Here is a 13,827-nt window from a genome sequence, read left to right as displayed (position 1 = left end):
ATCAGCATGAGAAGCAGGCTGTGTGGCTCTCATTATTGGCTGCCTGGCTCTCCCCAAAGGCTGTCTGTCAAGTTACTGCACAGAGACAGCAGTGGGAGGGCAGGTTATCGGCTGCTGTAGGCTGGAGAAAATTACAGATTATCTTTGTGAATTGACATCCATTTCCCGACGTAATTAACACATAAATCGGTAATTTACCTCACTAGTCAGGAACTCTGATTTTCTTGTGCGGTAACGAGTTTAGTGGATTGTAACTTGGGAAGGTGATTGGAAAAATAAGCTGTTTTGAGTATTACCAAATGCGGTAATGCTTTGTGAATAGAGCCCATTATATATATAAAAGCACACTGAGTCTTTAATACACTGATATCCAGCCAGGCATGGAGCTGCTTTAAGAATCTGTGTAATAAAAGGCCATTTCTTACCAAGGTTTAGCCGCAGAACTCCCAGTAGGCCATAGGTATCCATAACTTTAGTATATGTACTCTTAATGGCTTCTTTTTCAGCTGAGGCTGCAAAGTAAAAGGAAAAGATTATCAGAACACACAGGGACACAAAAATCAACTTTCAGGATCAGCAGCTGAACATACGCAACACCCATTTCTGGGATCTGAGGATCGCGCTCACAAATTTATCTGTGCAAAACAAAAATTTGCCTTTTTACAATATAAGGTATTTGCTTTTGTTCAGGTTACAATGACTATATGTCTTCCACAATGCATCACTGATGAATATTTAAATACACCCTTTGTTATCGCTGAAAGCCAAACACACCTTCAGATCCGCTGCAATGCAACGATGCGTTATCTTATTAATATTACAGAAACAAACTAATCCAACATGCATACAGACTGTTTCGGACTGGTTGGTCCTCATCAGTGCATGGCATATGGCTCTATGGGGTAGGACTTGTAACACCCAGAGTTACAGATTGCCCAGCAAGCTTATGGTGAACCAGAACTCAGTGGAGTATGTAAAGGGCTACAATGGACCAAAAAGCCCTCTTACTAAAATGCTATGCAATAGAGAAATTTGCCTTCTTAAAGCAGAAGGTATTTGCGATTATTCAGGTTGAAATTAGTAAATGAGGTCTCCCACAATGCATCACTGTTGAGTATGCAAAGTGTCCCTTGTTGTCCTATGAAAGCCAAACACACCTCCACAACCGCTGGAATAATCTGAAGATCCAATATATAAGAAAATCACAAAATAAAAGCTGACATGTAATTATGTATATCGGTATAGCTGCAGTCAATCAATACAGCTTCCTGCAGCTTGTGTAGGACAGCAAATACTGCAAGACAAGGGACAGAAGAGGCATTTCTTGGGATGCGTTGTTTTAGAAATTATTAAAAGGGCATATTATAAGAGTTCATCTCCTGTCTGAGCAGGGCTGCTTGTTTCTGCGATATATTGGGGCCAATTCAAACAATTGAATGTATTTAGAAACAATACATTTTCCCCTCCTGCTCCAACTCACAGTTGCTTTAAAGGACTTACAAGCCCAAATGACCACAAAAAGTTAATTACCTGGATCCTCTTTTAAGGCACGGAGGGCGCCGTCCGCGCCCTCCGTGCCGACCCGCCGGGTCCACCCCGCTCATTAGCCCCCCGGGCCGGCTCCTGACCCCACGGCCCGGGTCGGGCTCTCCTGCCTCCCCTAAAATGGCCGCTTGTTCTGGCCGCGTCTGCGCAGTCCGCATAGCCGCAAGTGCAGCTGCGCAGCTCTAGGGCCAACCCCCGATCCGCGCTACAGCTGGATCACTTCAAGCTGGATTTACACTTAATTTGCTCCTGACGCATCCCACTACAATGCAAAAAAAGAGACAATTGTATGACCCCGCGGCAGATTGCACCAACAGTCATATGCATAGCGCTGTCCCCCGCTCAGTGACATACTTCCTGCTGGGCAGTAAGTATATCTTTGGAGGAAACAGGAACAGGAAGTGAGTAAAACATCTCCTCAATGGGGACACAGACAGCAACAACAACAAAAATCAAGAAAACAGAATCATGTTCATATCCCTTCAGGCAGATTTTGCTAACATACTTTTCTACAGCTTTAGTTCCCATAGCAAGTCTTTGAGCTACGTCTGCTAGCTTTGTTGGAAAGTAGGGGAAACGGTTTCATTTTGTAGAAAAACAAAAAACATTTAGACAATATTAGAACAAACAGCATAAACACCAAGCAAAAAGCACGTCAACGGTTAGAGTGACTAAACGCCAAAATAGTCTGTGCACAGTATAGTTATGTAAATATTATATTTGTAGGATTTGGTTTAGCGGACTGGACACGAAAAAGAGAAGCAAATTGACAAATATTTAAAAAGTTCAGACTGTGTGTATTCATGCTGGTGACTGGAAAACCGTGGCGGCTGTCTGAAGAAAATTCTGCTCTTCTTTACCTCCAAAGGGGGAGGCAAAGATTGGCTGCTTATGGCCATAGACACAAAGATCGCTGGTTGTAGCAACAGATTATCTTCCACTAGCCCAAAATAATCACCATTATATTTCTGAAGGTTTTGAGCTCTCAGTTGGCTCCTAATAAAGCCTATGGCAGGCCTTGTGTGCTTACATTTTCTGTGCCATTTTTGCTTTTTACAACAGACAGTCTGTCTGAAGCTGGCCACTAATGATTCAATCTTTTTCATCCAATTTTACCAAATCTATGTAGTATAAGGGTAAATTGAGAGAAAATATTGAATGGATAATTTAGGCAGCCCCTTATATTCCATAGAAATGGTAAGATTGGGTGAAAAAGATTAGATCATAAGTGGCCCCCATAACCAGCCTGGTAGCCTCAGATATAACTCTCACTAGATTTGTTGGGGCTCTAAAGAAGCGCCCTTTGCCAAAAGTACCTCAAGAACTACCTCAAGTCTTCTCTAACACAGGCAAGGTGCCCATACACTCGTCAGATTGGCAGCAGACAGATAAGAAATGCATCTGATGATCTATCTGATGCGTTTTTAGAACATTTTTTACCAGAATAGAATTCCAATAGATTTCAGTTTGAAATCTGTTGAAATTCGATCTGATGGCATTTTTTTGCCATCAGATTTCCATTAAGGCCAATGCAAACTGATAAGCAATCTCATCAGATCGACCTAAATTTTCCACCCTGCAAGTTCGATGGAAATCCATCGAAATCGATCGAAATCGGCCGTCGATCGGTCGATTGGCCAACCGATTTGCGATCGATCGATCGATCGATCGACCGCGATCGATCGGTCGGCCAGAAAATCGGCTGAGTGTATGGGCTGCTTTAGCGTGAGCGTGCTCTACTCAGGAGTGTTATCATTTCATTTATATCTGATGTGTCCAGTGACTGCACAGGTCAAGCATTATAGTTTGTTACTATAGATGAGCTTCTATACAGATGAATTCCACACACCATTAACAGTGTCTGTCTTGTAGCTTTAAAGCGGACTTGAAGAAGAAAAAAAATAAATAAAAAATAAAAAAAAGATTTTCACTTACCTGGGGCTTCTTGGCTTCCTTGGCGTGAACTAAAGTGAGCCGTGGCGGGGAAACAGAGAATTGTTTGGAAACGGCAGGGGCACAGGATGGCTACAGGGGGCTGGCAGAAGCCCCAGGTAAGTGTAAGTTTCAGGTCCGCTTTAATGCTTGTTTCACACATAAATCTGTACATCTCCGTTCCAGTGCAGTATTTTCATGGCAGTTTGGCATCAGTTTTACCTGACTAGACCGGAGATCTATGTGTGAACACAGGTAAACACATCCATAGAGACGCTTACAAAACTGATACAAAACTGACAGGACCAGACAGGAAATGTACAGATTTATGTGTGAACACATCCATAGATACACATAAAAAACTGATGTTAACTGTAAAAAACGGACAAGACAGGGCACCTTTTTATGTGAGAACCAAGCCTTAGCTGTATAAAGTGCTCATCTTATCAGTTCAATGATTTCAGAAGGGAAATAAGACATTCATGATTTGTGAACAGAATTACAGTAAACAGGAAGTGGCTACATTTCCTCAACAGCTAGTCATTTTAGAATATTTTTTTGCAACCATAGTAAGCTGCAAAATGTGGTTTTAGACAAAGGTGTGAGGTCAGTCACAGATTTACTTACACGTATTGAATCGAACTTTATTTTAAATGAACGATACATTAAAAGTTCAGTAAAATAACACTGTAATATTACAAACAAACCTATGTAGTAGTAGCATGTAGTTGCAGCCAAAAATGACGCTTGTGGCCACTAGAACTGACAAGATCACAGTTCAAACCACCCATGGAAAAGAGTCTTCAGAAAAAAAGGTATATGCAAATATTCAGCTTCACTTGAACAAGACATTACTACAGTAAAACCCCTGTTATCTAGAACTCAGTTACCCAGAATTTTCAAGCAATCACAGAAAAAAAAAATCCTGGCCTTGCAGGATGCATAAAGCTTCTTTTATACAGCAATAAACCTTTTTAACATTAAAGAACAACTGAAGTGAGAAGAATATAGAGGCTGCTATTTTTATTTCCTTTTAAACAATACCAGTTGCCTGGCAGCCCTGCTGGTCTATTTGGCTGCAGTAGTGTCTGAATAACACCAGAAACAAGCATGCAGCTAATCCTGTCAGATCCGCCAATGTTGTCAGAAACCTCTGATCTGCTGCATGCTTGTTCAGGGTCTGTGGCTAAAAGTGTTAAAGGCAGAGGACCAGTAGGATAGCCAGGCAACATGTATTGCTTAAAAGGAAATAAATATGACAGTCTCCACATACCTCTCGCTACAGTTATCCTTTAAGTCTGTCCTTTGTCTTAATTTGTTTTTAATTACTGCATTTCAACATTAATAGTTCATGGTATGTATATAGAGTGGGGTATAGTACTATTTTTCAGGGCTGTGGAGTCGGTACAAAAATCCACAGACTCCAACTCCATCAGTTTAGGATTCCACCGACTCAGACTCCTCTAATTTGCATATTACAATCTTGTTGATTGAAAGTATGTAACATAAAATGTATCTCTTAACTGCCAACGCTTAGGAATTTTAAAATACAGCTGAAGTGAGAGGGATATGGAGGCTGCCATATTTATTCCCTTTAGTCATGGACTAAAACTAGTCCTTGGTAAGAGTACTTGTAGAAGGTACAGACCGGAAACAAAGAACATCTATCAGGCCCTAGGCAATGTAAGTGTGGGTACAGAGTAAGAGTGATGTCTTACTCTGTAAGAGTGATGTCCAGGTACTCTGCAGGGGAATAAGGGGATTCTTCCTCTATTACACATTCTTAATGCACAATCTGAACCAGGTTTATGGGCGATAGACAACACCTGTGTTCAATGTGCACAACATTCTCAGTGGATTCCCTGCAGCTCGGTGGGGAGTGCATATGTAGAGTATAGTACTACTGTGTAACAAAGTAAACCTGAGACAGATGAAAATAAAGTTTTATATATACCTGGGGCTTCCTCCAGCCCCCTTCAGGCTAATCAGTCCCTCGCTGTCCTCCTCCTCCGCCACCTGGATCTTCTACTATGGGTCAAGGTACTTGAGCCAGTCTGGTGTAGTGAGCATACTACACCAGTGCAGCACTATTGCTCAGGTGCAGAATGCTCCTGGCTGTAGGAGCGGCACGTGGCCAGACTGCCCTGACTGGCTGATTTACCAGGACTCATAGCAGAAGATCCAGATGGCTGAGGAGGACAGCGAGGGACTGATTGGCCTGAAGGGGGCTGGAGGAAGCCCCATGTATGTATAAAACTTTGCTTTTCATCCGTCTCAGGTATCCTTTAAAACTTGTAGTCTTGCACTCTTGTCTATGTATCCGTGATGTGCCCGGCATAAAGATCACCAATTCATATACGTCAAGAAGAAGAAGGCCGGCACCATCTGTATTATCCTCTTTTAGTATTTATTGCAATAAACACTACTTAAAGAGCATAATACAGATGGTGCCGGCCTTCTTCAGGTACCCTTTAATTTGTAGTCACCAAACCAAATTTTAACAACATATCAAATTATTTGATTTCATGAGCAAAGGGAGTGCATACATTTGTATAAATCAGAATCAACACAGAATTATTTCCATCTCATTGACCCTCTCTATTGGTGACACGGCTACACATCAGGCTTTATACTTACAGCATAGATGTTATGTAGTATATATAAGAGATTCCTGTGTACACATCATATATACAGTCACAATCAGATATGTATATCTGACTTTAAAAATACGGGGACTGCTTTATTGAAGCAGCACAAGTAACTAATTTTTGATTGGTTTATTTCATTTTTGTGGACTAAGCACAGCTATTACTGTATGTATAAATTATTTATGACGACATCTGAGAAATACAACATTTTATAATATTTTCTATTTTAATTAAAGTTTACATTCATTAGGAGTCGGAGCATTTTTTCCCGACTCCAGGTACCCAAAATTGCTCCGACTCGACTCCACAGCCCTATTTTTTTTATTTATTTTTTTTTGCTAGGCCTATTATTAACATTCACTCTCAAGCAACCAAAAACGACACTTATCCGGCCTCAGCCAATCCCTGTTGGTGCAGTATAATTGGGGTTTTACTGTAGAAGCTACAATTACGGTACTTCCCATGCCATTCTAAAATGATGTGCGATTCAGCATTGTTTCTGCTGATGATTACGCAATTCCTTTGTTTCATATACAGCTGTTGTGCAATTTCTGTTATTTCTCAATTGCTTTACTAGCTTGTGCAATATCTTCCCAGGCTCGGCTGTGGTTTCAAAAGTTTCTGCAATCCCCAGTGATCTAGGCAATACATTTAATTGGTACAACGTCCAATTTATTTTATACACTTCATGAGAGGTTTATAAGAGCAGCCACCATTGACCTCCTTGTCCTCCTGGTTTCAGAATCAGAAACATTTTCTATATTTATATATTGCTGTATATTGTATGTAGACCCTCCCTCCCAGTGATATTTAGCCTAGGCTGTTTATTATGCAGAATTTTCTCCCAGTAGACTTTGGGGGACCAGGTGTTGACTTTGGAGCACACAGTAAACTAACATTCCATAGTGATGCACCTTGCTAGCAGTAAAGATGTTACCCCCTCTGATACATTTCAGAATGTAATGGAGTCAAGAAAGATCTTACAATGGGCAAACACTGACTAAATCATTTCTAAATTAACATTGTAAAAAAAAAATAAGCCAGTCATTACATTATTTTCTGTAATTGTCCTCTTTATCAATCAGGCATGCAGGACTACCATGTCCAGTCGCTACTGTCATATAAAGTGGAACTATAAGAATTAATGAAAACCCAGGTGATTCGTTCCACAATCCAAACACAGTTATAGTAACAAAAAAATATAGAATATAAATGTAAACTAGACTTTCATTATAAACTAATCATTGCCATCTGTTGGCTCGCCCCAACCTTTTTTTTTTTTTTTTGTGTGTGTGTGGCTTTAACAAAAAACTTATCTACTGACAGTTGCTTTTGCCTACTTTTGAGGATTTCATGGAAATGTGACACTGCACAGTCTCTACACTGAGATTAAAGCAGCATTAAGTACCATCCTGCAGCATCAAAGAGATATCAAGACGTAGCTTGTATAACAAGCCAAAACTTCACAAACATTTTTGTTTGTATATCCAAGCGCTCTTAAAGGAGTTCTGTTGACGTTTTAAAAGACTAAAACTGCCACTTACCTGGGGCTTCTATTGGCCCCCTGCAGCTGGAATGTCCCGTGCGTCCTCCTCCAATGCACCGTTCCCCACCGCCTGTCCCGGTGTAATTATTCATCTAACTAGATGAATGGAAGTGCGGCTGTGTGGCCGTGCTCGCGCCAGTGTGTCAGCGGGAGCTTACTGCGCAGCACAGGAAAACTTTGTACTGCGCCTACGCAGTAAGCTCCCGCTGACGCGCGTGGGAGCGAGCACGGCCACGGCGCCGCACTTCTATTCATCTAGTTTGTTGAGTCACTATCCTTCAGACTAGCAAGGAGTCTGCACAGAGCGCGCCCCCGAACTGTCGCCTGAGGAATCGAGCTCCAACACTGCAGGCGACTGTCTTCATGCCTGCGTACAAAGCTTGAGGCCTGGAACCCAATAGAAAGCGCAAAATGCGCAATCGCTAGCGATTTGTGATGCCGTTTTGCAAGCGATTTTGGGAGCAATTTCCTAGGGATTGAAAGTGCTCCCTAAACGCTCAAAAAATCCCACTCTAGTGGGTTCCAGGCCTCAAGAGGAATTTTAACCCAGGATTGAACGTCATCCCAATCAATAGCTGACACCCCTTTTCCCCTAAGAAATCTTTACCTTTACAGATTAACAGGGGGTCTGTATTGCTGATATTGTGGTGAACTCCCCCCCCCGTGTGATGTCATGACCATGTCCTGACAGTTTCCTATCAGTTTCCTTGTTGCATTGTGGGAAATAGCGGCTTTTTCCAACTGCCAAGCAAACAATATTTCAGAATGTAAATTGGGATGAGGAAAAATTTTACAATGGACAGACAATCAATCTATAAATTAATATTGTAAATAATAAGCAATTTTATTGTCCTTTTCACTACAGTTCCTCTTTAAGAGTACATGCACACTTGAAATAAACGTCCGCCAAAATTAAACAAGTTCACGTTAAGAAAAGGGAGACAAGAGCAGAATGTTCAATCTCTGGAATAGGTCAGGCAGAGCAGAATGATGATAATCTCATATGTAACTTTATAAAGGTGGCCATACATTGATAGATGGCCACCAGATGGGCCATCAGATACATCCATCTATGATCGGATCAGAGAGGGATCTATTGCTTTCAACAAAGTAAAGAGCTGACACATCCAAAGTAAATCTTTATTGGTTCCATGCAAAAGCATATGGCCAACATTTCAAAGCCATGTAGCACCCTTTATTAACCGCCTTGGTGATATGATTCTTTCCGGATTTTAGGGTTTAAAAGCAGTGCAATTTTTTCGCACCCTTTCACACCCTAAAACCTGGAAAAAATCATGCTGCCAGGGAGATCTGCAGCAGTTTTTCACTCACCCACCTCCCTGGCTACAGCACTGCAGTTATGCCTCCATTCTCCGGGTGGCGCTGCAACTCTAAAGTGAAATTGCTGACTGTTGTCATGACGACAGCCGGGGATTTCCCCAGCAGGAAGTAGAGATGGGAAGTTCGGATCTTTTCAATGATCCGGATGATTCGAATCGGATCATTGAAGAGATCCAGGTCTTTGATCCGAATCTCGGATCATTTTACTACCGGAAGCATTCGGGGGTGAAATGAACAGCAGGACAGGTCTGTGGACAGGAGAAGTGGAGGGGGGTGGACACACAGAGAAGGGGAGAAGATGGACAGAGGGCAGGGAGTGGACAGAGAAGGGAGGAGGGACGAGCAGAGAGCAGAAATGTTTGCACGTAATACCCACATGCTGAAGTCATATGCTTTACATATATTTCACCTATATGTTCATCTGTACACTTTGAAAGAAAAGGTGGCACAGTGAAAGAAAGCATTCCCAGAAGATAAGTGTAGCTGTTTAGTGCCGAGTGCAGGAGGATTATATTGCCTTTCAATCACACTGTCTGCAAAGTTACTGAGCTATGCTGAGCCAAAAGCTTCCCATGTGTTCACTGTGTACAACTACGGAACAGACAGCCTATAATGGGCAGCACATTATAGCCAGTATGTGTGCTCTACACATATCTGGCAGTGGCACCCATGTCCCCTCTCTCTCATCTACCTGTCCCTGGCTCCCATGCAACAGAGCGATCCATCTCTGCTCTGCTTCCAAGACCCCGCTGCCCGCTGAGAGGGGGCGTGTCACTCCTGGCCCCGCCCCTTTTGCGATCCGAATCACTCATTTTGATGATTCGGATGATCGACTCATAAAATAGATTCGGATCAAAGATCCGAATCGTTCATGATCCGGACAACACTAGCAGGAAGCAGAGCCCCGGAGGAGAGGAAGAATGATGGCCGACGTCGGGATCCCCCGGGAGGCATGTAGAAACACCCCAAGCAGAGGTTTTATTTATGATTATTATTCTGTCCCTTAACAAGTGGGAGGCACATATTCAAATTGTAGTAATTCCCACACCGTTCACCTGATTTGGATGTAAATACTCTCAAATTAAAGCTGACAGTCTGCAGTTAAAGCACATCCTGTTTGTTTCATTTCAAATCCATTGTGGTTGTGTAGAGAGCCAAAAATGTTAGAATTGTGTCCCGATATTTATGGTCCTGACTGTACATACACATCAGTGAGGCAGCGGATGCAGGGGGCTCAGCCGATTCCCGAGAGGTTTCATGCTGAAATTGATCAGGAATTGGCCTGCGGTGTGTGGGTAGCCGTCAGACCTCTCTCTGATCAGATTCGATTAGAGAGAGATTTGTCTCTTGGTTGAATCTGCCCATCATAGCCTGATGTATGGCTAGCTTTAGAGACAGTGTACATATGATGTGAGAGAGGCAGCTACAGCTGTGTTTGCACAATGTGATGTGGCTGAAGTATAACAATAGCTCTGGTAGCTGTTTCTCTTTCCATAGACAAGACATGAGAATACAGTCCCTCCCTTGGCAGCTCATTTAACCTTAAAATGAACCTGTGTACTAGTTTCAGAACTGTAATTACAGCTGACAAGTTGCTTCTAGAGGTATCTGCATGCTGCCTGTAGCCCAATATGGGCATCAGAAATTTGATGTCTTAAAGGTTACCTGAACTGGTAATAAAAAGGATGCTAAAACAGCTCAGTTTTTTGGGGGTTTTTTTTACCTGCAGATGAAAGTTTCATAGTCGTCTTCATCCCATCAGCATTTAATTCACCGACTTGGAAGAAGCTGCTTCCACAAACAAGCACACTCAGACTACGCATGCGTACATTCACAACGGTGTATGCCCAGTAAAAGGAAGCGGTCATGTGCAAATCAAAGTGGTGCACAAGGCATCCTTTTACTGGGCATGTGCGGTTGTGAACTTGAGCATGCCCAGTTAAAATATAGCTGTTCGCAGTAGCAGCTGCTTTGACTGGTTCCTCATCAATGGATTATAATGCTGGTGGAACAGAGGATGCAGAGACTGCTATGAAATCTTCACTTACAGGTCAAAAACATTGGACAGGCTTCATGTTACATTTTTATTCCTGGTTCAGGTACCCTATAAATCAGGGATTTAAATCACTCCAGTCCTTAAAGGGGTACTATGGCAAAAAATTGTAAAATTTAAAATACGTGCAAACATATATAAATATGAAGTATGTTTCTTCCAGAGTAAAATTAACCATAAATTACTTTTCTCCTATGTTGCTGTCACTTACAGTAGGTAGTAGAAATCTGACAGAAGCGACAGGTTTTGGACTAGTCCATCTCTTCATAGGGGATTCTCAGGGATTTATTTATTTTGAAAAGCACGTCGTGAATGGCAGTTGCTCTGTCCAAATGCCAAAAAACTGTGTAGCAAGCAGGGAAGCTGTCCAGCATCATTGTTTAAAGAGACACTGTAAAAAGAAAAACGTCCCCTGGGGGGTACTCACCTCGGGAGGGGGAAGCCTCCGGATCCTAATGAGGCTTCCCCTGTCCTCCTCTGTCCCACGGGGGTCTCGCTGCAGCCCTCCAAACAGCGGCCCGACAGACGCGACAGCCTTTTCAATATTTACCTTTCCAGGCTCCAGCGGGGGCGCTGTTGAGGCTCTTCTGACGGAGATAGGTGGAAATAGCCGATCTCCATCGGGTCGGAGACTTGCGCCTGCGCAGTAGAGCAGCCCGACGTAGATTGGCTATTTCCGCCTATCTCCGTGGGAAGAAGCGGATACTGCGCCTGTGCTGGAGCCAAAAGGTCAATATTTACATCGCCGCCTGTCCAGGAGGATTTTCGCCGCCACCGTGTGACAAAGGACGGGGGAAGCCTCAATAGGATCCAGAGGCTTCCCCCACCCGAGGCGAGTACCTCCCAGGGGAGGTTTTTTCATTACAGATTTTCTTTAAATTCTTTTTAGGGAATATCTTTATAAATAATAAAACCTTTGCTGAGAATCCCCTATGAGGAGATGGACTAGTCCAAAACCTGTCACTTCTGTCAGATTTCTACTACCTACTGTAAGTGACAGCAACATAGGAGAAAAAGTACTTATTTGTCTATGTTTGCACATATTTTAAATTTTAAAGTTTTTTGACATAGTGCCCCTTTAAATGCCGAAGTCCTTACACATTTTTGGTATAACTCAAATTAATTGATGGGACTGAATTAGGAAAGATGTGGTTCATCAAGTGGGATACACTTCTCCATTTCTCAGTCCATCCTAAACACTGGCCTGGGTATGGCCCTTGAGGACCAGAGTTCGACCCCTGTGATAAGTGATTAAATCTTGATGGTTTAAGCTGAAGGCCTGATATCTTTGCAGGCAGTCTGCTCCAACTTACAAAACTCTGGGAACTACTAAATTGGCTGCACTACATTTTCTGTCCACCACATCGTGCTCCCACTGCAGTGGCACCTCCTGCTTGACTACTCTCTGCCATCTCAATAGGACAGTACATACAGCTCAGCCAAGCTGAGTGTGCACGACTGCCCTGTCACAAGCCATCCATTAGCTGAAACAATCAATCTTTTCAGCTGACCATTTGCTTGCAGCTCGGTAACAGCCATGTCGACTTAGCAGAACACCAATGTCTGTACGGGGCATTCCGAATCTTACACAGCTCTCCCAATCAATTACGTCTGGTCAAGGGTAGGCCATCAGTGGAAGGACTTGGTTTCATCTATGCAAAAGCTTTCTGAGTAGCTGAAATAATCATTAGCTAGTTGATCAGGAGAACTTTCACCAACCAATTCCTGCAGCCCAAGCTAGTGCAGCTATAGGCTGCAGAGAACTCTGTATGTGCCCTAGCCTCCGTGCAGCTTGATGATGCCTAAGTGGCCGCTAGTTTTGAGTGCAGAGTGCGTTAGGCTAGGTCCACACTTGTCCCCTGCAGAACAGATCCGTTTAAAACAGATCTGTTTTTTTGTAAACAATTTTTTTTTCTCTCCGTGTTGAGAGAAATTGCTTTTTTTTTTGCAAGGATGTCCTCAGCCCTAGCTGTGGGTGGGGGACCACCATGCTGGAGGGGAGAGCAGGCAGGAAGGGGGCAGCGGTGGGGAAGGGGGTCAGTCCTCCCCCCCCCCTCACCTGGGTACCCCTTCCCCGCACTCCCTCCAGCTGGTTTCAACAATTTAAAATCAATATAATGTAGCAGGCGGCGAGCAGGGAACTTACTTCCTTGCGCTCCACCGCTCGCCGCGTCACTTCCTGTAATGCCGTCCAATGAACATCAGAGGACGACATTACAGGAAGTGACGCGGCAGCGGTGGGACACAAGGAAGTAAGTTCCCCGCTCGCCGCCTGCTACATTATAATGATTATAAATGATTTTTAAATGTGAATGCGTCCCACCGGAGCGGGGACGTGGGACCCAGGTGACGTCACCAGGAGTGTATAGCACAAGCCCAGTATGGTCTGTGCCTGCGTAGTACGCACCTGGTGACATCAGCAGGAGCGAGGACAAGGCAATGCAGGCGCAGTGGTTTTCAGATTGTAAAGTCTGAAATTCCAGAAGTGAACCAGAGGCGGGGCCCAGAGCATCGGTGAGTGGCTGCGCCAACACAGGATGTCTGCGGGGGAGCATTAGAAGCCCCGGGTAAGTTCAACTCATTTTCCCCCGACCCTCCTACAGTATTCCTTTAAATTCCTTTAACAATGGTTAATTTGCATATATTCAGCAGTGTTGCTCTGGGAGACATCTCGAGCTCACTCCAACCTGAATTATCGCAAATTCTTTCTGTTTTAGGAAAGCAATTTTTTGTATTCCTTTAAAGAATGTGCAAAAAAAAAA

At 43.3% G+C, this 13,827-nt stretch overlaps 1 protein-coding gene across 1 annotated transcript in view; it reads right to left on the bottom strand.

Annotated features, from left to right (window-relative positions):
• The window catches only part of SYNJ1 (synaptojanin 1), a 149,556-nt gene that overhangs the window by 87,734 nt on the left and 47,995 nt on the right, over window positions 1-13,827 (bottom strand). Inside the window, exon 3 of the mRNA XM_068266373.1 lies at window positions 426-512. Coding sequence (XP_068122474.1) covers window positions 426-512 — 87 coding nt within the window. The remainder of the gene's footprint in view (window positions 1-425; window positions 513-13,827) is intronic.

Source organism: Hyperolius riggenbachi, chromosome 2 (genome assembly GCF_040937935.1).
Source record: "Hyperolius riggenbachi isolate aHypRig1 chromosome 2, aHypRig1.pri, whole genome shotgun sequence".
NCBI lineage: Eukaryota > Metazoa > Chordata > Amphibia > Anura > Hyperoliidae > Hyperolius > Hyperolius riggenbachi.
Note: the sequence above shows the minus strand (reverse complement) of the source record. Positions and strands in the feature narration are given on the sequence as shown.